Genomic DNA, 27,432 nt, shown 5'->3' on the forward strand with positions numbered 1-27,432 from the left:
GTGCTGTTTCACCCTCCAGCAAGGCACGCGAACTTCAGTAAATTTGCAGGGTTGAATTTTAAATTGATATGTGAAACATATTAGCCATGACGGTGTGTGTGTATACATACACACCCATCATAATATGTATATATAAATATTTAAATATATATATATATATATTATATATATACTTAAATATTTATATATATTATTTATATATACATATTATGATGGGGTGTATAATTCAATATTCTAGGGCTGAACCAGTTACACCTTTTATGCATTATCAAACTGTTGAACTTGGACTCTACATATGAAAATCAGGAAAAAATGGACACAAAAACAGACCAACCATCAACATGTTTTCTATCGTGCACAGGTTGCAGGGGGGCATTGATACAGACCAAAATCTCCCAGACATTCAGCTATTTATTGCAAGTAATCACATATCGTAATAACAGTTTTGGGAAACTACATTTGTACTTTGTATCTGTATGAATTGGTTTATACTTAAATGTGATATTATGTGGTTTACACTTAAGGGGTATATTCAGAATGTTTTAACTTAAGATTTAGTTGTCTTATGGTCAAACATATATCAAGAAAACTGAATATCAAACACCCATTCTGTATTTATTAGGAGCTCATTGAGCAGAATAGATATAATTAAACTTTATAAGTGAGCCAGGTTCCATGTGATGGCAAATATATAAAAATACCTGCTTGGTGTCTTCATTAAGAAGACAAATAAGCATGTGTGATACCTGTAAGAAAAAGTAAATACACAGACATCTGGTGTAGAAAACAAGGTTATCTTTCTGCCACTACATTGTCTCTGGTTGTGCGTACATGGGGAGATGGTACCTATTGTACTTCAGGTAATTTAGAACACCTTTCTTCAAGTGGGTCAATCCGTCACTTTTCTCAAATACATTTTGGAGGTGCACATATGGATCCTCCGACCCGACCGGGTCTTCCACCATCTTCTGAATGATCTCAGACATCGAAAGCAAGTCATCATCACCCTGCAAAAGAAAAAGACACAGGACAAAATATTTACTTTCATTGCCTTTCTTCAGTTTATTTCCTGACATCAGTTCAATCTCTTGTGGAAAATCCTACAGGGAAGGACAGGCTATTGTAGAAATTTGAAGAAAATTGGTAAAATTCCTTGGTAAGTTCCATATAATTTGCGTTCTACAGAGAAATATGAGATCAAAATAAAAAAAATACTGACACATAGTCCTTTTTTATCTATAATAGTCATATACACTGTGACTGTATAAATGGAGTACAGTGCACATCTGGCTCATTTTGTTTTCACACAGTATCTGAGAGGCAGACAGACCTGTACTTTGGCAGACTCCATAATCTGCCGCACTTCCTCTTCAAAATCGGCGAAGCGATCGTGATATATAGCCAAGCACCACGGTTCGTTGAAGTAGCTATATAAGGCAACCGACAAGAACAAACAGCGTATGTGTTTTATTTACTTTGCAGTTCCTTTCACTGCTGGAACTGTAAAGACTGCTCCTCCTGCCCCCCCCCCCCCCAACCCCCCCGCGTCAGAGACCACAGTGCGTGTCATGGTCATGTGTCCGTTTAGTACCTCTCCACAACATCATGCTCAATCAATCATTATGACGAGCGGGCTGGATCCTAATCCTAATCCTGCTGGCCTCAGTAAAGCCAACAGCTTCACACCGCAGCAGAGAACATTTCAGAAACTCACAGCATGTTAGTGGTTGTGTTTTGTTATGATAGAAATAGCAAAGACTGATGACAAAGAAACACATTTATGACATTGACAGTTTGCCCCAGACATGTTTTTCTTTGGTAACTCAACATGTATGTTCTGCTCTTCAAAGTGCATTTTTGTATTTTGTTCGTGTTACAGAAAGCAGACAAGACCACGAGGCACATCTGCGTCTGCCCTTCAGACAATAATGCAGTCATTTCTCAACAAGTGATCCCAGCCATACAAAGGAGACAGGGATGAATCAGGACCGGCTATTACAAAAATACTTTGTCCACATGTACCGTTCAATTAAATTTCAGTTGTTAGAATTCATATTATTTCGGAATGCCCAACCTTGCAAGCAATTTTAGTGAAGGCAAATGGCAATGCAACATTTTGTCTTTTTGTTCTGCTCTCCTAAGGGTACGCTGGTGTTTGTCTGGCATCCATCTAAGGGCAGGGGGAAGAGTGGATGGCACTCCCACAGGTAGCAGGTGGAGGGGTGGGGGAGGGGATTGTGATGCATAGCAAAACATCACTGCAGATGAGACAGATGAGATAGACAGACTGCCATTAGTGGGCTTTGGAAGATAAGAGAAAGAATACTTGGTTTTAGCTGACTGGATATGTTAATGAGCTGAGGGTGATACCACATACTAGTGCCTTCCAACACAGCTAGTCCCCCCCTCCCCCCAAAAAACATCCTTTACCTCTCTCTCTGCCCCCCCCCCCCTTTTTCTCTCAGGTGGTCAGAGAGCTGTACCTGTACAGGTCACGGATGAGCCCCTCCTCAAAGCGGCCGCACAGGCGGTTCAGAAGCAGCTCGTGCTTGCCGTACAGACACAGGTAGTTGGAGGCTGGGAGGGGCTTTAAGGAGAGGCAGGTGATGGACTCCACCAGGCCGTATTGGTTCAGGTACAGGTGGAAGTAATCACCTGTCATTGCTGTCCCGGTCACAACCTCTCTACCCTGGGAGGAGCGAGGCAGCCAATAAAGATTACACTGCAAGCATTACTGACACTGGTGTGTATGAGACTGACAGCATACTTTCACAGCATTTCAAAAATATTTTATTTTTTTTAACGGTAACAAATTATTGTTATTTAAATTTCCTTCCTCAAATTCGTCCAGGTTGGAATGTGCAAACACATGCAGAACTGAACCACACAGGAAACGCAACAGGCATTTCTGGTTAACACTTCTGTGGTATAAACACGCTATGTCACAGGTATGTCTTTTACACAGCACAGACCAGAGCAGGCCCCATTCAGCTCCTGCAGGTGATGCCACTCACACGGTACCTACATATTTGCTGGAGGGCGTGGGAGCCTCCACGGGGGGGTTTAAAGCCGGTTTCACCGCGTGGAGATAACTGTACCCACCTGGCAGTCGGCCACCTGCGTACACAAAGGCAAATGGCAAACATACAGAGAGTCAAAATAATGTTCCTCACCTCAGTGTTAGCAAGATATGGAAACATTTTCAAAAGCCTTCTCTAACACGTTTAGACTTTAGAATATCAAATATACTGGTATTACCCAGTTTGATAATCAAATTCAGAATTTCCATCCATTAACTGCGTTGCTTCTAAAGAATAATAACAGCTCACAATGTGCCCCCCGAGCGGCTTAGTGGGCAAGGCTCTCGTCGTGAGCGCAAGCTGATTCCTACAGCCTGGGTTCGATCTCAGCCACGCCCTCTGTCTGTACAGACTGACAGCCTGCAGGGGAGGAACACGCTGGCTTTATTCTGCTGGGGATGGGGGTGGGTAGGTCCTCCGACACCCTGTGCGCACCGCGCGGCTTACACAGTGCAAAAAATAGCTGCTGACTGCATGCAAGTGTAGGGAGGGATTGCGTCTGTCTCTCTGCAGCACTGCTGCAGGCATAAGCATCCCCAGCGCTACTGACTGCCTTCACTGCACTAACGAGACCGCAGGTCCGCACGGTTTTCACAGAAGCGCAGAGATAATGAAAGATCCTCTTTTTGTTAATTCTGTGTGTGTCGTCATCCGGCTCACAGAGTGACCATGTGAATATGCCGTGCGGCTTTGTTTGCAGATAATTGCTTCATTATTTCCAATCATGATGCTAAATAGCACAAACGAGAAGAAAGAATCTGAGAGCCGCGGCTGCCGATAGAGCATTAAACAGAGGACAATAAAGCATTAAAATGCAGCGTGGAGCGGCGCGAGAGAGCTGAACTCATGAGTCATGATTTGCCTGTTTTTGTATCCCTGGGCAAAGTACTTCACCTAAATTGCTTGTGTAGGAAAAGTCCAGCAGTGTTGATTTGTGTACTATAGAAAGCACAGGATGTAAAAACAAAGAAATTCAGCACTGTAAGTCACCTTGGAGAAGCGGTACGGAGCAAGAGGATGTTCAGAATAATGCTTTTTCTCCTTGACCTGCCACACTGCATAACTACCCTGTATTCTGTGACACTTCAGCACCTTCCAAGAGGCTAGACTCAGAGAGGCATTTGATGAAACTACTACTGCTGCTATTCCTTTAACATTGTGACAGAAAATTAAGCAAGAATTACATTTAAAAAACCTACATACAATATTTTTCACTGATTTCAGTGTATGCCGAACTTAATGATGGCGAAGAATGTGGGACTTGCTTAAATGAGCTAATCTTAGCTAAGGGCAAAGCGCATTGTAGCTGGATGCTCTCTGTCGTTAACCTTTCACAAAGCCAGAGGGTCACAGAAATAAAATCAGCAACGCCACACCTTCGCCTGTTTTCTCTAGCTTGTGAAAGTTTGCTCTGTCTCTCTGTGGGGGAGGGTCTAATGTGATGATGTAACACTGCATGTGGGCGGGGCCTGACCTTCTATCTTGGCGTGGGAGTATACGGGAATGAGGTTATCCAGGTCAGAGGGGGTGCCTTCTTCAGGCTCCAGGGTGGGGTCGAAGAGGGGCAGCATCACGGCGGCCAGCTCTGCGCCGACCTCCTTGGAGCAGAAGTCGGCGTGGGACCAGCGGTCGGCGTGGTAACGGCGGGCGAACTTGGTGAGGGGCCCCGCGGCCCGGATGGTGGGGTCATTGGTGTGGAAGGCCGTGTCGATGACCAGCCTGCCGTCAAACACCAGGCAGGCGTCGTTTATGGACTTGAAGGCGTCGTAATCTACCCCTTTCCTGGAAAAGTTAATGAAAACCTACCAAATCAAAACAAAAAAAGACAAAAAAATGGTCAAAAAGGCTGTGTGTACTCCTGAGGTTCAGCACTGTAGTGAGGGCCTGGTGGTGATTCACTGCCACCGTAACAGGTGGAAGTTACTGTCAGTTGTAGTTACTGCCCAGGAGAGGAGAGCAACTGGACATGTTCAGGAGAAATCAAAAGACCTGTTTTTATACTTAATAGACTGTAACCTTATGTGCATTATTTCCTCAGTTGATAGCATCTAAGGCTCCTTTAAAACCTTCACAGTGATTCGTGCCACCCCCCAGCCAGCTCTCTCTCTGCTGGATCATTACATACAGTAGCATCGCAGCAGGCACGATGACAGGCATCAGCCGGCATGCATTGGAGGCTGCAGGCGGGGAAGTGCCCTCCAACCATCTCACAGGGACGCAGCAGACAAGATACACATATATATACACACAGACAGACAGACACACACACACACGTATGCACACGCATCCACACAAGATACAGGCACGCACACACAGACACACACACACACACACACACACGTATGCACACGCATCCACACAAGATACAGGCACGCACACACAGACACACACACACACACACACACACACGTATGCACACGCACACACAGTCACGCATCCACACAAGATACAGGCACGCACACACAGACACACACACACACACACACACACACACACGTATGCACACGCATCCACACAAGATACAGGCACGCACACACAGACACACACACACACACACATGTATGCACACGCACACACAGTCACACATCCACACAAGATACAGGCACGCACACACAGACACACACACACACACACACACACACACACACACAGAGAAACACTCACATGCACACGTACACACACACACACACACACACACACACACACACACACACACACACACACACACACACACACAGTCTGCCCAGAGGGTAGCTGGTGCCACTCTTCTGATGCTAAATCTTGATCTTTGCCCCTCTGGAGCTGAGCGTTACTGCCAGCTATTTTTCGCTTAAATTATCTGTCCCCTCGGGTCGTCCATCTGGCGCTGAATAATGTGTGGACTAAACACCCGAGTTCCACCATTACCTCAGGCCTGCAGGCACCAAACATGCCCGTCAATGGCTCAGCTATTTTCATTTTTCAATCCAAATATGCAGAAGACTGACTGATTAGACCGAGTGAATAAGACTGCTGTCTTAGAATATATCATGTGAATAAGACTGCTCAATCAGAATATATCATCAAAGACTGATGAAGAACGACCAGCCAATCAGAGCACTCGAGTGACGGCGCTGGATTTAACAGCCACTCACGGAGCACTGCAGTCTGAGGGGGGCGCGGTCTGTCGTGAAGGAGACGGAGGTGAGGGGCTCGGGGTCCTGGCCGTCGTTCATCTGGGCGAGGACGCAGTTACTGTAGACGTGCACCCCGTTCCTCCCGAGGGCCTCGCTCACCGCCTTTGCCACCACGGGGCTGCTGAAACAGGTGACCCCCGGGTCGTCGGGCAGGTGAACCACGTGCACGCGAGAGCCGCTGATGCCGAGACGCAGCAGAGTCTCCACACAGGTGTACACATCCAAGCTGTTGCCATAGACGACGGCGTTACCTGGGGGAGAACAGCAAGGCACACGCTGAGGTGTGAGAGAAAGACGAGCAGCATGAGCAGGGAGCTCAATGTCACTGCAAGAATGAGCTGAAATTCAAAGAAACCACTTGACAAATTTCTCTGCTGCTACAAGACACAGCAAGGTCACTTAGCAACAGACAAGCAAGACGTCTCCACAAGAATCTGCAATCCCTCATCTTCCAGTCATGGCAGAGCTATTAGCGAAGGTGGGGCTGCTTTGCAAGTGAATGTCCTGTTTCCCTCTGAGCTCAGATGGAAAAAAGAAATGATCAAATTTTATAAAGCAGAACATGTATTATGAAGCCTCTGAGTCTGTATAAATAAAGCCAATGAAATGGCACTCAGTAGTTTTCAAAATCACAGGACAGATTCTCAAAAGACTCCATAGGACTATGGCACTATACTATACTAGAGCTTATATACTTTTATACTTATATACTATACTAAAGAAAAAAAACAATGCTGCAACAATTGCAGAGAATATTATCATGAATTACACTGCACTTTTATCCATGTTGAAGTACAGTCCACAGCTCACCATTTTTACATATTATCTAGTTCTTATAGCTGAATATTTTCCTTACATTCAGGCTAAGTACATTGCTCAAAGATACAATACCAGCATTTGACCTAGGAATCAAACCTGCAACCTGCACCCTGAGCTGCTATGCCACAGCACCGCTGACCGACGTGTCTCAGTGGCGATACCTTGTGAAGTGACCTTGCATTCACATGACTCTGAGCGTCTGTGGAGGTTTAAAGCGGTGCTCCACTCGAGCCCTTTTCTACACCACCCACCTTTCTCTCGCTGTGTTTATCTCTGCATTCATGGGCGGAGGACACAGTCCTGGCTTTATTAAAGATAATAGGAAAGGCAGGGACTACTTTCTCCAGCACATTCAATTATATCACAAGAGCTCTCGGAACACAGCTGTGTGCGTGTGCAGAGAAAGGGGGGGGGGGGGGGGGGGGAGGAGGAGGCGCAGGGAGGATGCTGTGGTGTAATAGAGACCATGGGGACTTGAATGACTATAATGACCACACAAGTGTTCTGTGATGTTTTCATTGCAGTGATGAAACAGGACCATATGTTATAATCATTACTGGAAAAAAAAACATGAAATGTTTATAGGAAACCATGCATCTCCTTTCCTTAGTGAATGCCTCCACTGCGTATGCTTAAAGGACATTCACAGCCTCGTCAATCTTCCTCCTCCTCCTCCTCCTCGTCTATCATGACAGACATTGGCCTTTGCATCAAAGCAAATCTTAACTGTCCTTTTGGCCGGCATATCAACTGGTGTTTTCACAAATTATACCATGGTTTTTACTTTGATGTATGCAATACTGTTTCTCTCTAACCAAAAAATACAATAATAACACTGCATAGCACAATAACAACAACCACTCAGCTGAAGAAAAATGTACCACCTCTTTCAGGTGTATCTCACTCCAGGAGCTGTCATATATCACTCAGACTATCTATTTTTAATATAAAACCAGCCTAGTACTAATTCTCATAGGCACATCAGATAATGAGTGCTGAGGAGGAGAGTTCAGGACATCCTTGGATAGAAGGATGTCAGTGTTAATGTAGGCTGGCCTGACTGCAAGCCTTCGCTGGCCTGAGGGTGATCTGGGGTGAATGCTGTCCGTGGTGCTGAAGCTTGTGTGCTGCTAAACCTTTCACAGCAAAGGACGCCTTCACAGCTACTCCTCAAGCACAGGCCTTCAGAGCTCACCAGCCTTCACAGTTACTCCTCAAGCACAGGCTATTAGAGTTCTCATGCCTTCACAGTTATTTCCTGCAGGCTGATAACACCATAATGCATTATGAGATTTCTGCTCTTCCTCGGTTTCCTCACAGTACATAATCATCACTGTGGGTGTCTGTGTGCTGTGAATATGAGGCATGGCAGGGTGTGTTCTTACAGGAATGGTGAGGGTGGTTTACCACAGCTGAATTCTACCCCCAGTAAATTACTTAAAACATCATCCTAAAGAGCGGAGCTCATTAGGAGACCCATGACTCTTTGACCTGGTGTCTGCGTATTCTGAAAGCATACCATTCCACTTTGCAGCACAGGTGTGTGAGCAGAACAGCTGAGCACAGCGGGAAATCGATTTGGATTTTCACACAATTATTAATAGATGGAATCATTTACCAGAAGCTAAGACCCTTAAAGTGTTAGAGACCAGGCTTGACACAGTGCTAGATGCCACAGAACACTTATTGTGCTTTCGCTGATCTGTCATATTTAAACTATTGAAACCATGTTTAACAGGTGACTGGGATGAGGGTGGAAGGTGGGGTCCTGGGCAGGTAGTTATTTTATGACTACTTTATAACTATGTCCACTGCTTTCTGTATGTTTTGAATGTATTGTATGTTCTGTATGTATTCAGCAAAATACCTTCGTTGGTGTTCCTTTTCAAACATATGTTTGAAATAACTTTACAGAAACGTAACATATAAATAATAAATAATTTCAAGATGCATTTACATACATATTACATTTTGTAATGGCAAAATAAAAGATGTTTTTTTTACAGCAAAACAACCCTGGGTGTTCCTTTGAGGCCTTAAGTGCCTCCGGTGTGTCTAAGGAGATTTATACAAGTGTGACTGGATTTTTGTGGTGTGAAACCAAGCACACAAAATTACAAAAAGGAAGCAGTTTCTAAACAAAAGCCAGTAAACAAGGTGTGAAAGCTAGCCAGGGCAAGCTAAGACTTGTCTCAAGAAATGCTCAAATCCACAGAGTTGGGCAACACACATGCAGACACACAAACAGAAACACATTTCATAGGCTCCGTAACGTCACATTTTCCAAACAAAGCCTATTCCAAATTGAAACAGCACTCATCAGATGGTATAATTTGCATTCTCTGATGATTGTGCTACTTCCCTGATTATTAAATGATCCTCTAATTAGTTAATATAATGGGGTTAATCAGGCTCTGCTCCCTGCAATTATTATCTTCCCTCAGAAAAAAATAAATTATACTTAATTAAGGATATCAGCCTTTTCATCAGAAGGGTATTGCTCCCTCCTGAAATTAATATCATCCTGTAAATGGAAGGGGAAAGCAGGCATGTTCCAGGCAGATGAAAGATTTCTCTCAAATTAATTAAGTTGTAATTATTCAGTGGGAGTCGGGAGCATAATGAGGCCGCTGCCGCCGCCTGGCCACGTACCCTCCAGATCCACGAAGTTCTCCTGCAGCCAGCGGTGGGCCTCCAGGCAGTCATGAGTGTCGTTCAGCGTGAGGAGGTTGGAGGGGAGGGGCCCGGGGTACCTCTGGTGGGGCTGCGCCGTGACATCGCCGTTTGTGGTCGGCTGGCTCACGTCCGCACCTGTGGGACAGGGAACCTGTACAGGAATTAAACAAGGACTCTTAATAAAACCAAACACTGACACTGTGGTTCTGATGCATTGCACAGAGCCTCTGGGTATACTGTAACCCCCCCCCCCCCCCCCGCCATGTACAGATCGCTTGGTGAGGGTTCGAAAAATGTAAGGATTCAATGCACTAACTTCTTGTGATGTGTTATTCTGCTGAGAGCCACCATTCACTAAAGCTGCTTCTCTGTGAGAGACTGAGGTTAGTCATGTGGTGGCAGAAACTCTTCAGTCTCTAATCAACACCCTTCTGCAGTATTCAGGATTAAACTAATTTGCTGCATGTGATCAAAATCATGCTTTCACTAATTAAAGTCTGGTCCAGCTCTGCCCTTCCAGAGCCCAGGGGATTAGGGAGACAACAATTAGTCATTTAGTCAATTAGTGAAACGGAGTCTTCTGTGTATGCGGGCGTGTGCTTGTGTGTGTGTGTGTGTGTGTGTGTGTGTGTGTATGCGGGCGTGTGCTTATGTGAGTGTGTGTGTGTGTGTGTGTGTGTGTGCGTGTGTGTGTGTGCGTGCTCATGTTTCACCTGATACTGTGTTCCCGTGCAGAGGATGAGATGGTCGTAGGGAACCCTCCGACCTCCATACACCACGACGTGCTTGTCTGCCCGGTTGATGCCTGTCATTTTGCCCACTATGACATTAACCCAGGAGCGCAGTGACAGCTGGGCGTGGTCCTTGTTGTCATAGCTGTGGCTGTGAGGGGCACATAGAACAGCGAATCAGCAGTTAGCAACGTCTCCAAGAAACATGTACTCCACCAATCCAGGATTAGCTTGAAGAGAGACATTCTATGGTGGGCGGAGCCATCCAGATCAGAGTGACAGGAATGTTCACCTCAGAGGCAGGGAAGCTGAACTACCCTGTTCCTAACCTGGTGGTTTATCAGCTGTGGTTTCACCCAGCAAGAGAGCACCGACACAAGCACTAAATGTATTATGGAGTCTTACCTGGTTGCCAGGAATCTTGTGTTCTCATCGGTGTAGTAGGCTGAGAATCCATGTGTGGAAATCAAAGTCAGGTTGTTGAAGCGCAGATGTGGGCTGGAGGAGAGAAAGAGCAGCTGATTACTGCATACTGTATCAATCAGCAGCACTCAAACGCATTGGAAGAATTACAAGTGTACTATGCACCCCCACGCATTAATATAACAGGCTATTTTCACCATATGAGTTCTGGGCAACATCCAGTCAGGCCGAAAAGCAGGAACTGAGTCATCACTCTCCTGAGAAATCAGACTCCCTCTCGCAAAGCCGCATCTCGGGACGGATGATTCAGACATTGTATCGTTTCTAATTGTACTTTTATTTACAATTTTAAATGACATGTTGTCCTGTTAGTTTTAATTTCTTCCTTTTTCTGTTTAGTGAAAATCATGATGTACTGTAAAGATCACTTCTCAGAAAATGGGAACCAATTGACCACAGGCTGAGTAGCACGTCTCTGTGCTGAGACCGCAGCTCCGACCACAACATGTTTTTGACAGGAAATAAAAAAAAAAAAAAAAAAAAAAAAGATGAAGCGGCGAATATTTTCACAACATTTCAAGGGAAGGATCGAAGCGTGAATCATTCGCTGAAGCTCCTCCGAGAAGCGAGACCCACGTTGAGCTGAGCGGGAGGGGCACCGCACCGCACCTCAGAGGCAGGGAGAGAGCTCCGGCCTGGAGGAACGCCCCGCCTGCCAGAGCGACAGAGGGGATTTGGGGTTGCTGTGGATACGGGGGTACTTCAGAGAGGAGCAGAGGACGGTGCAGTGGAGTGGGGATTAGGGGAAGCTGAGGACAGGCGGGAGAGGCGCTGGGGCTGATGCTGCAGGATGTCAGCTTCCAGCGCTGCCACATAAATCCTGCCGGTCTCTCGCACCGGGGTCAGTTACCGCGTCTTTTCTGTCGTTTTCTTTTTTGTCCCCTTCCTGCTCCACCCCTCCCCCCGATACTGACGTCTTTAGAAGTGTTCTCCAAATCCGTTGTGATGTAAATGACCTCTTTTGTGGGAGGTTAAATGACATTATCAATTTTTACGTTACAACTGGGCACCCTCATTGTGATGTGAGAAGGGAATTCGGCACACATTCAGCGGAGAAATGACATTTCATGCCTCAAGAAGCCTGCAGCTCCGCTTGCCTATGGTTATAAGTGATTGATTCGGGGTATTAAAAGATTATCACTCAAGTCGCTATTATAAAAGAACAAAATGAGGGAGTCAGTGTGGAATAATGATGAATAATGACATCAGTATGAACCATTTTAACAGTACCGCAACGATTCCCTGACATCTCTTAAGTATGGGCTTGTATTTGTAGATCTTTTTGGTTTGCTTTGATTTTAGAATAAAAAAAATGTCACACAGCTGAGAACGAATACCAATTTTTTTTCTTTTTCTCTTTTTCCTTTTCAAATTCATGAACGGATGCTTCAGCAAACTGAATAGGAGTCATTTGACAAAATCATATCCACTTTAATTATTAATTGGAATGGTGGCCATGAAATTTGTCTTACTTTTACTCCATTTCTGCAAGCCCACTCAGAATTACTCCCTCTCTCGTCACGGGCAGCTGCGCTGGGGTGTTAAGTCGGCGACTGAAGCGGTACCGCCTCCTTTGGGGAGTTATCAGCAGCAGGGTCGCCCCTGTTGTAAGTCAATGACAGTGACCCATTGTGCGCGTGTCATTACCACGGGGCCCATCCATCTCCTCACGGCGCTCTAACCCTATCTCCACCCGGTGAGTGATGAGGGGGGAGCCACTGATGCTGAGCACGTGCAGAGGCTGGGGCACAGCCAGCGGGGGGGGGGTCTGTGGGCGGACAATCGGGCCGGCGCGCCCACCGCGATCCATCACTCGCCCTGTCCGCCGCGGGCCCGCCCTGTGATCCGTTTAGGGGACACTAACCGTCTCATTAGTCAGGTCATTAGCGACAGTAAACACAGTGCTTCTGGGCAGCCCTGACACGAGAGCACGGCGTGGTGCTAATTAAAGGGCTAGCGGCGGCCCCCTGAATGCCCACCCCAGGCAGCTGTGTGCATGCTGCTTCACCCCCGCGTCACTCTCACACTTTCACTTCAGCAGACTATAGCCCGCCGTCAGGCGGTCAACAGCCCAGGGCATGTACACGAGTCTAAAGGCCAGAGCCGTGTGGTGTTCAGGGAATGCTTCATAACTGCACATAGCATCAGAAAAATGCTCCGCTCTCCCATTTCCCTCAAACACTCTCATGATTAAACTTCTCATCTAGGGAGCTTGGATTGCTTGACTAAATAGACCCATGCTGGAAATTCCAACGTCGAAAGCCAATGTTTTTGGTTGTAGTGTCAGTGTAATCAAAAGCAACGATGTCCATCACAGCGTCTGATTTAAGGTCATGTTGGACACACGCTGTGTGACAGTAATTGTAACATTTAAAGAACAAATGAAGAAGATCATCTGAAGCAGATTTTGCACTTCCATAAATTCTCTCATTAACCACTTTGGTAGAGGGTGTCTGACTATTGTGTTGATTTCAGACTTGAAAGGGGTCTGTTGCTTTGAAACATGCGGGGTGTGTTTTCCTAACCATTATTCTATCAGTTTAAGACACAGTGCCTTGAGCGAATGAAGAGTCTTACACTACAGCCGACTGGTCACTGCTTAAATATAAATACATAAATATGAATAAGTAAATAGTAGTAAACAGAAGGAGTTAAACAAATTTCTATTGCATAGCCTGTTTTCAATATAAGCACATACATGTATCTTTATATACATTTAGACACATTGGTATTAAAATGCTTTCTCTCTCACACAGAGAGAGAAAGAGTACATATCCCATGTTATTGTGATCTTATTTTTACAACGTGCAGCAGAAAACAGTGGCAGATAAGCATGAAGCCTCTGAGCTTCTAACCATGAAGAGCCTCCGTTTCTCTGTCATCTCCAGTAAGGCTTACTCTTCAAATCCATTTCAGCTGCCAAAAGCTCACTCACTCGGGTGAGCGCCCCAGTGCTGCTAAGAGCCAGGGCCGTGCATGTGAATCCGGGAATGTTTGAGGTATCATGTCTGTTTGCGCTGTGTGGGAGAGTTTCAGTGGAAGAGTGAGCTTTAGTCAATCAATAAGAGAGAATAAACACCTCTGTGAGGACGTATCAAACCATGGCATTAACACAGTCAGAGCTGCAATGGGGGCTGAGGGGGGATTCATATTCGTATTCGCTACAAATCTGTAAGCTAGTATTCATTTTTCTTTATTCTTCTTCTAAATAGTACTAGTGTTAGTATGATTATTATTATCATCATTTTACAAGGACTCCTCCATCACATATGAATGTTGGTGTCATCTACTGTAATTTAGGAACTTGACGGCTTTTTTTCCAGGTAAGATATATCAGATAATTGTTACCTCAGACTGTCCAGATCTATGAAATACATACCAGAAAGCAAACACCTCCAGAAAGGCAATCCCAGTGTCTGAGGCTCCCACAACCACAATCCTGGCGTTGACTGTGACCTTCGGCTCCAAGGTGAGCTTCCTGTTTATGTGGTTGATTGCGTAAGGCGTCTGGAAAAGGGGGGGAGAGGTCTGATTAAGGAACTTCTGGCCCATGTCTCTCATTTTCTCCTCAGTTATCATGCATTTAGGTTTTAATGCCGAGTGACATCTCCTCTGGTAATCAATGTACTGTCCCTCCTGTTGCTGCTTCATTGACTCTTTATTGGCAAAAGCTGGATGTTCAGATCAATACAGTACAGTCTCCTATCGAGACGCAGTATAAAAACTACAGTAAAAGAGAGAAGCATGTAATAACTCCTTCTGTTCCTCCTGTGAGGAATTGCAATTGCAATTTCACAACGTTACATGCCCTCATACAAATCATGGAATGAAAATAACAGAGGATAACACATATCTAAATCTTTGAAATACCCCTGAAACACATTTAAATATATAATTCAGCAGAAGTAACATGTTTCTGACGAAATGCTCCAAATAGACTGTTGCCCCTTTCACAATATTCTCCACATGCAAGATTAAAAAAAAAGCAAAAACAACAACAGAACATTTTGTTAGAAAAGAAAAAAAAAAAAGGGTCTTAACACTTGTGTGCATTGTTTTCTCAGATGTAAACCTAAAACAGATTACAGATGGGTGACCTACAGGCCATACTTTCTCATAAGGGTAAGCCTTATGAGAAGCCAATGGGCCGTAGCTGTGCCATAATTAATGCAGGCAGTAACACGATATGTTACTGAGCGAACGGGAACAGGTGCTATAAACCCATTTAATACGTCCATGCAAGGCTGGGTCTTATCTACCTAGCAGCCTCCGTACGCCGGTTGCCGAGATACCAAATGAAAGCTTAAAAGGGGGTTGAGAGGAGCAGCGGAGAAGCGCGAGGTGTCCTTGTTAATGCAGGGGGTGGCGTGCAGATACGGCTCCGCGTGCGGGAACACAAAGCACACTCACAGGAAACATAACTGCGCTGTTGTGCTAACAGGTGGAAATATATACGCTTTGCAGCATTTACAAAGCGATTCTTCGAGACCCTGCACAAAGCCAAAGGGCAGACTTCCACAGGCATTTTTTCTGAAGCAGTCATATAAAACATTCAAAGTGGGAAACATGGAAGCCCTTTTGTTATATTGACCTACTTATTTTACAAAAACTACTCTCTCAAACACAAAAAAAGGTGTAGTTATGTAAGTGAGGCAGGATCACAGGTTCCAGCAACAAGCACATCATTTGTACAAATTTAATCAAACATCTAGGTAAATTAATTCATTTATGCACAATTGTGCTAAACCAAACAAAGCCTGAATCAGTAAACACACACAAACACTAGGATTTTGAGGACAATTTCTATACCCATCAAAAGTGTGACAAATTTTCTACCCATTAAACCCTGACATTTGTAATCTGGGTATGACTGCATGTAAATGAGGACATACTTAACCTAAAACAGCATAAATATAAAGGAACAAAATGTTTTCAAACATGTCCAAACAACCAAACAAAAGTGGCTGTTAAACCTTCACGGGCCCTGATGTGACATCTGCCGGCTCCTGATTGGCTGAATGGGTCTGCTGTTTTCACCTGTTAAACGCCTGAGGTAAACATTCTCGCTCCACCTGTCTGAAAGACCATCTGCTGCCTCACATTAAAACGAGCCAATTTAACAATGAGCTGAGGGAGTGGAAGGGGCAGACTGTACTGTAGAATCTAATAAAGACGACTGATGCCTGAATGTCCCCTTTCAAAACTAGCATCCACTCACTGACAACTGCTCCTTCTTACACAACAGACACCCGTCTAAAACATTTGTGCACACTTGTTTTAAATATTGGTACACACACGCTCTGTTTTAAATAGTGGTAAACTTTTGTTTAGGACACACAATAACATATATTTAATGCATAAACTTAAGTAACTATTTAATGTATTGCTTTCAAACAGGTTTCAAATAAACAAATGACAAAGACTTGTCAAATTATACAAATCACATAAATATGAAAAAGAAAACTGCTCTGAACTGACTAAACACGTCCACATTTTCTAAGATAAGAAACTTTGATGGGGATGGCAGCCATGTTCCCCCAAACCAAATGGAAGAGAGAATTTACCCAGAAGCGCTCACATACTTCCCAATATGTACACTAGAATGTCACACTAGAATACCTCAATAGCCTCAATAGGAGAATATAACATTCATCATACTTTAACATTCTCATTTCCCTACATACGTTAAAATGGGAAAAACATGGAAAGTACACAACATATCATAGACACGTTTTAAATGTTATTCTGAACCATTTTAAAATATTTTGAAGAAATACCTTGTTTTATTCACTGATATCTAATATTTTAGAAATAGTGAAAAGAGAATTCATACAATAAAAACAAGTGGAAACACTTTTTTTAAAAGGCTGGGGCTTTGCACTTTGTGGTTAATTTGAACAGACACCTGTTATATGCCATATGAATAAACTTAACTGCATAATTTTAATCAAAATGTGAGAATTATGAATTCCATATGCAATCTAACACAGAAAGAAGAAAAAGCCAGGACATATATACATATTTCAGCCAGCTGCCTGAGTAGCAAAATAATAATGTATTAATGTTTAGAAATACATGTAATGAGACACAGCTGGTAATATGCCATCCCTGTACTACACTGTACACTACATCAGTTAATTTCTCAATGCAGGAACCACATTCCTTGTATTGCTTTGATAATCAGATCCTGACATAGCACAGCTTGTCCTTTACAGTACACTGCCCTCTTGTGGGGTGTGGCACTAAATGTCTGCCAAAAATGCAAACATTTAGTGACAATGATTAACAGATTAGCAGTTAAGAAAATACAAAAAAGTGGACAAAAATAAAAAAATCTAAATAAAAAAACTCAAGAATTATGTATTAATAATATGTACATACATAATACAATATTAATTGATTAATGAGATCTTTTTTTTTGCTAATTCGTGTTCATGTTTGTACTTTTGGGCCAACATAATGAAAAAGTAAATGCTGAACGTGTAAAAAAAGAGACCCTGTCCGCACAGGTTTACAAGCATGTTGTGTCCACATTTACCATGGTTCATGGTTCTGGCTACCCCTGATTGAACCCTGCTTGGGTGAAAGGTTTTTAAATCTTGTGTTAAGTTGGCTGTTTTGGATTTTTCTTCCGCAGGTCTGTAATATTGTCGTCTGTGTCTGGATGAGGAGGATACAGGTACGTAACATCGTCACTGCTGACCCCCCCCACCTCCCCCCACCCACCTGCTCTGCGGTGATCCGCTGGGAGGGCGCATTGAGCCCGAGCTCCTCTAGGGGGTATACGATCTGCCGCCGCGGGCGGACGGGAGCCATGCAGCTGAGGGCGGACGTCAGGGAGTGGGCACTGGCGTTCTGGGGGGAGGGAGAACAGGAACAGGGTGAGTTTGGAGCCTCGTCTCCTAGCCAGGCTGACTGGAAGCAGAGGGGGGACCGTGCTCAGCGGCCGGCGCTAATGAAGACGCTCACCAGAGAAATGACATTATCGCCGCTTTGCTGGGAGGAATCGAAAACAAGTGGCTGGATTTGCAGGATTTTCTCTGTGCGAGGGTCTCTTTCCCCGGGAGGATACGGCAGCCGTGCTAATCGCGAATCAGCGCAATTCCGCTGCATTAGAATTCATCTCCCCATTAAGAGTCCTGGCTGGCAGACCTTCCCCTGCCTGTCCCCTCTCCCACTGCAGATCCTCTCTCCCCGCTAGCTCCCCCTAATTCTATTTGTGCCTCATCTCCCGATCTGACTCATGTTTGTACAAGGTAATTAGCAGGAGGAAGAAGCCTTGACGCTGTGAGGAAATGTCTCATTACATCATGGGATGTGTGTGTGGGGGTGTGGGGGGGGTCTGTGGAAACAGCCTCTTTCTGCACCTGCTCCCAGGCTCAGAGAGAGGCGCTGGGCTGGAGGGAGGTGAAAGGAACACAGTGTGCCTGTTCCTTCAGACGTAATGAAACACCACTCTCTCTCTCTCTCTCTGGCTCTGAGCGTCAGGGCTGGCACTTTGGAACGGGCACACCGCTGGTGCAATCTGGTGAGCGCTGCACAAACACCATCAGCACGTACACTGGAGGGACCCGAGACCCAGAGGGCAGTCTCCTCCAGCGCCGGGGCCTGGCCAGCAGCGCGCGGCTCACCTTCTGACTGTGGTAGGAGGGGTAGACGGGGTAGTAGAGGCAGGACTTGTGAGCGAGCCGCAGCGCCTCCTTCAGGAAGTGCTTGGCGTAGTGCTGGAAGACGGGGTTGAGGGCGAAGTGGCACAGCTGGCCGTGCTCCTCGCGCTGATGATGGCTGAAGTATATGAAGTTCTCGATGTTGTAGTGGGCTCGAATGTAATCAATGTCCTGGAGGAGGGAGACAGATAACAGCATTTCCTGTTATTTGGCAGTCATGTGTTTACAGGCCCTGAGAGCCAACAGCAATATTCAAGCAGTCATTGAATAAAATGGCCTCACAGATAGCCATGGGAATCACAGGTTTCTGTTAGAATGGCATTTCCCCTTCCCCTGTTACCAAGCCAAGATCTATCTCAGAATGCTACAATAAACTATACCTTCGATTATAAATCTGTAAGCATGCTGTCCAACTAAAAATAAATGTTTTATTACAACATCTTGGTGCATTGCATTAAAATAGTACTGTAAATCAAATGAGCTAGCTTAGACACATTTATACAAGGTGACGTATTTTACCCATTTATAAAGAAAGTTAGACATATGACTTGTGTTTTTCCAAAACTTCCCATTGTGCTTATTTTTTTGCAACTTGAAACAATCAGCTGATAGATGTAGAATTATTTTAAGTTTTAAGAACACTAGCAATTTAGTAGGGTTTTCCAGTCATGTTACCTGTGCTTTTTGTTTTTTGTTTCAACTTTCCAAAATTGTGATTGCATTTGAACACAGAACAGCATTGTGCAAAATGTATGAAGCTAGAAAAAAAAATTACATTTAAAAATCCAGTAATAATCACAAGAGCTGGCTGACTAGCATACCAGGATCTGTCCCGCTGCCAGTTAAACACTGCATTACATGCAATTCTGCAACCTAGGGTGTGATTTCAGAGAGAATGAACACGACAGACTGTGTCTGCAGAAGGACTACAGAGGGAGAAAAACACAGCACGACCACCTCCTCATTTCTGATGATCACAATCCCCACCACCTGCCCCAGGACCTGGGCCACAAACGCCTGCAGGGCTGTCCTGTCCTGCAACAGACAGAGAGAGAGAAAACCCTGCCTATCATTACTGTGAGTCTGAGAGGAAATCCCCCATACCCTCACAGCACACCTGTCTACATGGGATCTCCACCAAGGCTTTCACATGCACTTAACTGTCAAGAGAAGGTTGCGAAGCTGACAGTGAGTGCACTCATTATTTAACATTTTCATTCGAGCACACAGATAAAAAGTAGTGTCAACCCTGACCAAAACCTGGCATGTGCCAATGACAAATTCATCATTATCCTGTGAATAACTGATCGTTTCAACACCTTTCAAAGATATCAAAAATGTAATCAGATAATAATATAATAATATAGTAATGAACAGTTTATTTAAAACACTTCAAACACTTGAGTCAACCATTCAATCACTGTGGACAAGTAATACTACTATGCTCTTTTATTTTTGTCTTAAAGGCCCTTGTTAAAACGTTCTTATCAGATTCCTGCTGACTGACCGTGTCCTGACGAGCCTGGCAGAACATATCCAGGTCTTCCAGCATGGACTCGTGCAGGGTAAGCTGTTTCACCAGGGACTCTATGGCTGGCCTGTCACTGGAAACGGCCACCCTCACCTCAAAGGATCTGCGGAAAATACATTGCAGTCTATTCGCACTCTGTACAGGTCCAAACCATTGCACTGCACCTGGTATTTGTCTGATTATGTCTGTCAAAAGGGCAGCTTAACTGAATGAGGTTTTTATGTGGCAAATTTAAATAAAGAAACATAGATCCATCTGACACTGCACATCATTTCTGGAATTACCGTTCTCTGGATCACATGTATATAGTACTGTACCTGTATACTCTTTTCTGATAACTCAGTTAATACATATAATATAGCACTACTTTGTAACTATTGCCTTCCAAAGCTTTAAAATGGTTGTCCATGGTGCACGTGAATGGCAAAGAAGAGGCTAGGCCTTTGCACAGAGCGATGATGCGTTTGACTTCAGTTCTGAGTGTTCCATTCTGTGCTAGGACAGAGACAGCAGTGAAGCGCTCGGAGGTGGGGGGTGGCGGGGGTTGAGGGGGTTGAGGGGGTTGGGGGGGGGGGGCGCACTTGAGCAGGCCGGAGCGGTGGTAGAGGTACAGTTCCTGCGGCAGGGTGCTGGTGCTGACGGGAACCACCCGCAGGAAGGCCTGCAGCAGGGGGAACTCTGGGGTCAGCTTGGGCACTGTGATGACGCAGAAGTCCCGGTCCTGCAGGCCCACAGCCACAGCAGGCATGGAGAATGGAGAAGGGGGGAGTGTTTGTCAAGCTTTAGAGTCACCTCCAGAGTTTAATTCATCCACACACCAAAAATATTAAAGCTATTAATAATAAAAGATAACTGTTTTTCTTTTTTCTACTTTGCAACTAGTCAGTTGTATGGAAATACATGGGGCAGGCTGGCATTACCACCAACACAATTATAACATACTTCCCCAACACCCAACGGCTTGCTGCTGAGTGCCTGTTACTTCTGTAACTTACAGGACTTTATTGAGAACTGCAGAAATATTCTGTACAGCACCTGGTCTGGCATGTACTCACTGGGAAAAGGCTGAAGATGTATGGCAGGAAGTCCACAGACCTGTGGAGAGAAGAGAGAAGAGTGTGTGTGTGGGGGGGGGGGGGTTAACTCTGAGCCAAAGGGGTGCACCATGACAAAGAAGAAGGTGCCCCAATTTCCCATCATTCCACACATGATCACTCATCTCAGTGTGACTTCCTGCAAATTATTCTCTTCACCTCCACTCTCTGTCAAGATGAGCATTTTACCCATTTGTTACATGTTCATTCAACTGCAGTATCTGCATACATGACAGATGACCACTCTATATGACAGACATTAAATATAAGGAAAAGCAATTCTGTCCAAAGTTCAAAAAACAAAAAACCACAAAGATAAGAATTTTCTATTTTTAAGAGTGTTTGAGAGCATTACAAATACCCTTTGTAACCATGAAAGCCTACTATATGTGGGAAGACTGTGAAACAGTGTAGGTCAATGACAATGTCAATTTGGTTTACTTAATGTGAAGCATTACCATTATGATACAATATTTTCAGACCAGTTCTAAGGAGTTAAAGGTTTAATTTGAAAAGCAGACATGGCAGCAGTCCGTTACACAACAGATGGAAACCATGGACCATGAATGCGCTTGGTCCTGAAGCTGAAGCACAATCAGAGCTAAAGCAAAAGAATGGAGGCTCTGTAGAGAGGTGAAGCTGTGCTGTAGAGTGACCACAATCACTGGACAGGCAGGGTCTTCCGGTGCTTTTCAGCTCACCTCATTTCATACTTCTTGTTGATAAAAAACAGCTGGATACAGAAAGCATTTGGCGCTTCCTGTCCTGGTTCTGGAGTCGCAGCCTCGTTGAGCTGATCTGTCGCTGACTGAAAATTAAGTGAAAACAAAATACAGAACTGTGGAAAGCAGCTCTATTGAAGTTTGGGTCGGGTAGACATAATCTACTTACTATTGTACGATTATAATGGTATACAATGGCATTGTACCATTATAATCATTCATGAAGTGAACATGGGAATGAACTTTAATCTACATCATAAAGTATCTTTCCAAACCTCATCCTCAAATCTGAGGAAAATTTGTGATATGAAAAATTTGGAAGAGGATGTTGAAGATATTCTGTGGTTAATTGCTATTAGTGTACATGTTTTGTATATAAACTGTATGGACTATACACTTAAATACCGCATATGTATACATTTTGTATACAGTTATAGAGAAACTCTATACTAAAAATATAATAAAATGCTGCCAGTCTGACTGAGTAACAGACTGCTTCACCTTGGAGGTGCTGGATTTGGCACCGGATCCTGTCGAAAGCTGTCTCTTGGGACCTGCTTGGTCTGTGCTCTGTGTTTTCTGAAGGTTTAACGAGTTGAATCAATTAGATTCTCCGCAGTAACCTCATAGTTGTGATATTCATAACAAGCTTCTGCGAGGTGTCACAGTGATACTGTACCTTTTCCCCAGGAGTTTGCTGACTGGTGTCTTCTGTGTCCTCAGGAGACTCAACAGTCTTGCAAAGCCCATTGAAAGGTCCAAGCTCAAAGCACTCGTTCAGCAACTTCACATTGACGTCTCCGCTCACACTGATAAACCCGACGGCAGTGCCTTCATTCTGTGACATACGCATGCACACATGCACGTTTTATATCAATAATTCAAAACAGGAAACTGTATTCTGATATACAGCATAGCTTTCAAGGGCCATATGCTATATACGCAGAGGTCCACAATTAAAACTTATTCATCGTTTACGTTTACATATATTTATTTTTAGTTACTTTAGTTATCTTTACTATCTGCTACATCATCATATGTAAAATGTGTGAAAGAAATAAAACACATGTCTACTAAATAAATGACAACATTCCTTACAAAATGAACCTTGGGTTTTCATCACAATGCCTCTTCCCCAAATCCAGTAGTTTACTACTTAAACGGTGTGCGTGCGCGCGCGCACACACACACACGCACACACGCACACACACACACACACAGAAAAACAGAAACGCATTTTCAAGCTGTGTGAAGACAGCGTGTTCATTGTAAGAGAGTTTTGGCTGTTTGGCTGAGCGTCAGATCTCATCAACCATATGGAGAGTGAAAACATGCCAATTTAACTTCTAAAAAGAGGAGGAGAGATGTTCTCTGCAGTTCCCCGAGAAGTCTTTCAACCAGGGCAGCAGCGTGGCATGCCAGTTAAAGGACTGGACTCACAGCCATAAGGGCACAGGGCTAAACTCCAGGTGGGGCATTGCTGTTGTACCCTTGGGCGAGTTTCTTCACAGCAGTTTCAGTAAACACATTCAGCTGTTCAGAGAAATAATACGTAACGTACAGGCTGCCGCAGTCACCCTGAATAGGGGGGCCTGCTGAGCACATAAATTATGTAACTGCAGAAACATCTGTGATGCTGCTATTGCATTGGAAAGCATTTCACAGCTATTATACTGTACTTAAACCAACATGGTCTCCTGGTTAAGCTGTAACAGTAACATCTACCCAACCACCTACAATCAGTTATATTCATGCCAAACTGAATACTCATGATGGCCTTTTGCCCCGATTTCACTGCCATGTGCTTTGAATGCATTTTCCCAATACTGACTGATCCACTCGTGTAAGAAATGTAAATGGAGGATGCTGTATGTTGAAAATGTTGCAATGGAAGCTATGGAAAGTCTGCTAGAGCAACTACATTATACATCCCCAGCGTGGCTTCCAATTTGTGAGACATCCATATTCTTGTTTGTTAAAAAGTGCTTGATTGTTTATAGTTTCCAGCATTTCAAGACTTCATTTATTTATCATATTGCATTATTTCCATTTCAGCACCATTTTAGCATTCAGCAATCTTGTTGGTCTTGTTGATAAATGTAGTTCCATCATCAAATTGTCATGGGCTAAATCTAATGATAATCACACAGCTGCCAGTCAAATTGTCCATGACACCAGAATATGGCTCTCTGGTTCATTACATCATAGAAACCCTGAAATTTAGAACAGGGAATCTGTCCACAGTTTACAGAGCTGACAGTTTTCAGCGCCCCCTAGAATATTAGATTTTTTTTAGCAGCCACCATTACATTTCCCGAACTAAAAGGCCCATTATTGATCTATTATTGATCTGAAATCTGGCAAGCTGATGCACACTGAGCCTTAGCAAGACATATCCCAAAAAATCATACAATTTTTCACAAGGGGGCACCATTTGAAAACAAGACTTGGATTTCCACAGATTTTTCTGGTGAGTTACTACATGTGAAAACACCATCAACATTAAAATATAACTGAAATCCCTGTAGGAAAAATTCTCCATATTCTTTTGACCCCTCATTCTGGGAATTCAGAGGCTGTCACAGGGGTACAGTTTAGCATGAAGCTATCTTTTTTAAGTGTACATGCATGGTTGGAAAAAGTCCATCAATCTATGAAAAGAATGACAGTTTAAATACACAGTGGTGGTGCAGGATTTGGATTAGAATGTTAGGTATCTTCCTGACACTCTGATTCGATATGACAAAAGGCCTCTGTTAAATAACGGAAAACACTTACAGTGTTTCCAGAGGGAGGAGGATCACAATTACAGTACTTTTGTGGGCACAAAGAGGAAAACGAAATGCCTTTCAGAAGGTTTTACTATTCATTACACTTCTTTATGACACTGTATATGCCTATCTTAATGATTCTAAGCTGGTCATGTTTAGGTATTCTGTATAAGCCAAGACATAAATCAATGAAACAATATTACAATAACTAACCTCGCAAACAGCAGCATGGACGTCATCATCCTGAGCCTCAATGAGCTCAGCCAGGAAGTAGGGCCCGTAGGTGGCACAGCTCACCTTGGTCTGCTCCGCTACTATAAGCATGAGGTCATCATGATCTTCTACCCTATCAGAGGAGAGTGAGAGCTTCACAATCCAGGGCATGCTTCTTCTGAAAAGCACCACGGTTTGTCCTCTGAAGCTATTTCAGGTGCCAATGCGTATGGTCATACACCTCTCATGCTGTAAACTTTACTACATTTTTGAAAATGACAACTTTGATGTTAAGTTAATTGTGTAGGTTGTGGTAAACTCTGATAACTTCAGATATAATTATCACAATTAAAAAAACATAATTACCATTTGTTGATATAAGGTAAACGACTTTACATACCCACAGTACCAGCACAGAAAGAGGAGGTTCACAAAAACACAAATGATACTTTAATTTCTTCCTGGGACCAAGAAGAGATGAGACATGTAGAGAGCGTACACTGCGTCTACCCAAAGTCACCTGGCTCTGCGGATATGCAGGGTTGGGCAGAAGTTGTGTCTGTGGCACACAAACGCTGTGCACTGACTCTCAGGATCCTGGAGGCGCTTCACTGGCTCAAATATCTCCAGCAATGCTGGCTCTGAAAATGCACAGCAGGGATTCATTCCTTTTTAGCACTACTACAATTAAAAGGTTTTAAAATATTCCTGATTATTATTGCTCCTTGTCTGAAAGGTGGTGGTTAATATGATTAAAAAGATTTTTTATTATTTCTTTTTTCCTTAGATTGAATTCAACAGAACTGTAATAATTACTCTTTGTGTGTCTCACCCAGGCAGGCGCTGTTTGGAATGACCAGAAAGATATAGTGCAGCTCTGTGATGGCACTGAAGACTGTTCTGTAGGAAATCACATTGAAATCAGATGAAACTCTGAATCCATTGATAAAATGGGTGTCTTGCTCACTGGTACAACATCATTGCAGCAACCCATGACCCGGTTCCGAGACTACGACTGTGTCATTACGAAATGTGACTTATTTCCAAATGACAATAACATGGGAATAAAGATTTTTTTAAATCAAATAGAGCCAAATGTCATGATATGTCTGTCCGTATACCCCCCCCCCCCCCCTAAAACACTGACAGAAATAAACACTCTCCTTCACCTTACAATCTCTTTGGCACTCCCAAGGGAGAAGTCTGGCTGTGCCACAAACAGGTGCAGAAAAAGTGTGTTCAATGGCTGGAAAAGAGGACGCAACACAGTTATGCAAATGCATAACTTAACCCACAATTGCAGCTCCATGAGGTTGCCTGAGTGTTCCAGCTCCATTTTAAAACCATATGAACTCCACAATTTATTGCGCGCTAAAATGAATTTTAATGGACAAATTGTATGTTAGGTCACGTATGAGCACAGAAGACCTACCACACAGGATATCAAATCAAAGAGGAACAATCTCTTCTTAGGCAATACTGACGTAATTATTTGCAACATTAGCATCATAACTGTTTTGGATGAACTTTTCCTGCAATCGATACTCACAGTGCATTTGTCTGTACTAAAATGCCTGTGCAACCATGGTTCCCATTCAGCCGGGTCCACCAGGTCAGTACCGGGGTGATCGAGGAAGGCGGCGTGGGCGAGGACCGCATTCTTCTCATTGGTCAGGGTCACGGCGAGATTAGCTTTCTCTCTGAAATTCATAAGTACTCTTATTGACCACAGCATACCGGTCAGATACAAAAATATCTGTCTACAGTTGGGTGTCGTTTACACATTATGTCATTTAAGAACAGCAGTTCTATGGCATAAAGAAAATGTTGGTGTTTCTCAAAGGACAGCAAGATCCCTTGAATGATTATAAAATAAAAAATACAGACAGCTTCCACCTATGGTCCACACAAAGCAATGGAAATATAAGGCTGTAATAAGGCCACTCGTGTACTCACAGCAGGTAAATGACATTAACTCTGCCAAACACGGCCTCGGTTGCAGGAGCTATGAGATCGCTGATTTCCCGAGCATCTGCTGACTCTGTTCTTCTCACGGTTACGGTCTCAACCTCTCCACTCCAGGCAGAAACAGTCCTCATATTCAGCTATCTGAGTAAAATTGAAGTCAGATAAACAAATGAGTTCACATGTTGAAACTCGCTAACTGGCTAGCCACTAGACTTCTCTAAATGGAATGTTCTGTGTAGCTAGTTTAGCGAACTAACAGTGATGGCTGTGTAGTTGTAATTTATTATCGCTTGTGACTTAGGGGCAGTAACCTTAAAGTTTAAAATATTTTTCCATGTAGACTAGGTAGCTAGCCTGCTATCTAGTAGCAAGTTCTTTTGGATAACATCCAGCTAGCTATGTGTCGCCACTGCTTCGACTATCCAGATAACTCTTCTCAGTTATGGCTATCAGATAACTCAGTTCTCTAAATTTTCACAAGCTTGCCCATTATGACTGTTA

General features: G+C 43.9%; 1 protein-coding gene across 1 annotated transcript; it reads right to left on the bottom strand.

Moving 5' to 3' along the window:
* Window positions 1-672: 672 nt before the first annotated feature.
* Window positions 673-27,062, bottom strand: cfap61 (cilia and flagella associated protein 61). Its single transcript, XM_036550593.1, has 24 exons — window positions 26,920-27,062; window positions 26,513-26,663; window positions 26,133-26,209; window positions 25,796-25,863; window positions 25,484-25,604; window positions 24,964-25,096; window positions 22,626-22,817; window positions 21,959-22,065; window positions 21,219-21,258; window positions 20,745-20,884; window positions 20,140-20,266; window positions 19,590-19,667; window positions 18,597-18,803; window positions 17,692-17,820; window positions 14,345-14,472; window positions 10,888-10,980; window positions 10,465-10,633; window positions 9,728-9,902; window positions 6,215-6,507; window positions 4,555-4,882; window positions 3,056-3,117; window positions 2,484-2,722; window positions 1,331-1,427; window positions 673-1,007 (listed from the first exon to the last, which is right to left on the bottom strand). The coding sequence occupies exons 1-24, from the start codon at window positions 27,060-27,062 to the stop codon at window positions 807-809; spliced, it is 3,498 nt and encodes a 1,165-aa protein (XP_036406486.1). The 3' UTR covers window positions 673-806.
* Between the last annotated feature and the right edge of the window lie 370 nt (window positions 27,063-27,432).

The sequence above is a fragment of the Megalops cyprinoides genome, chromosome 17 (assembly GCF_013368585.1).
Source record: "Megalops cyprinoides isolate fMegCyp1 chromosome 17, fMegCyp1.pri, whole genome shotgun sequence".
NCBI classification, from domain to species: Eukaryota; Metazoa; Chordata; class Actinopteri; order Elopiformes; family Megalopidae; genus Megalops; species Megalops cyprinoides.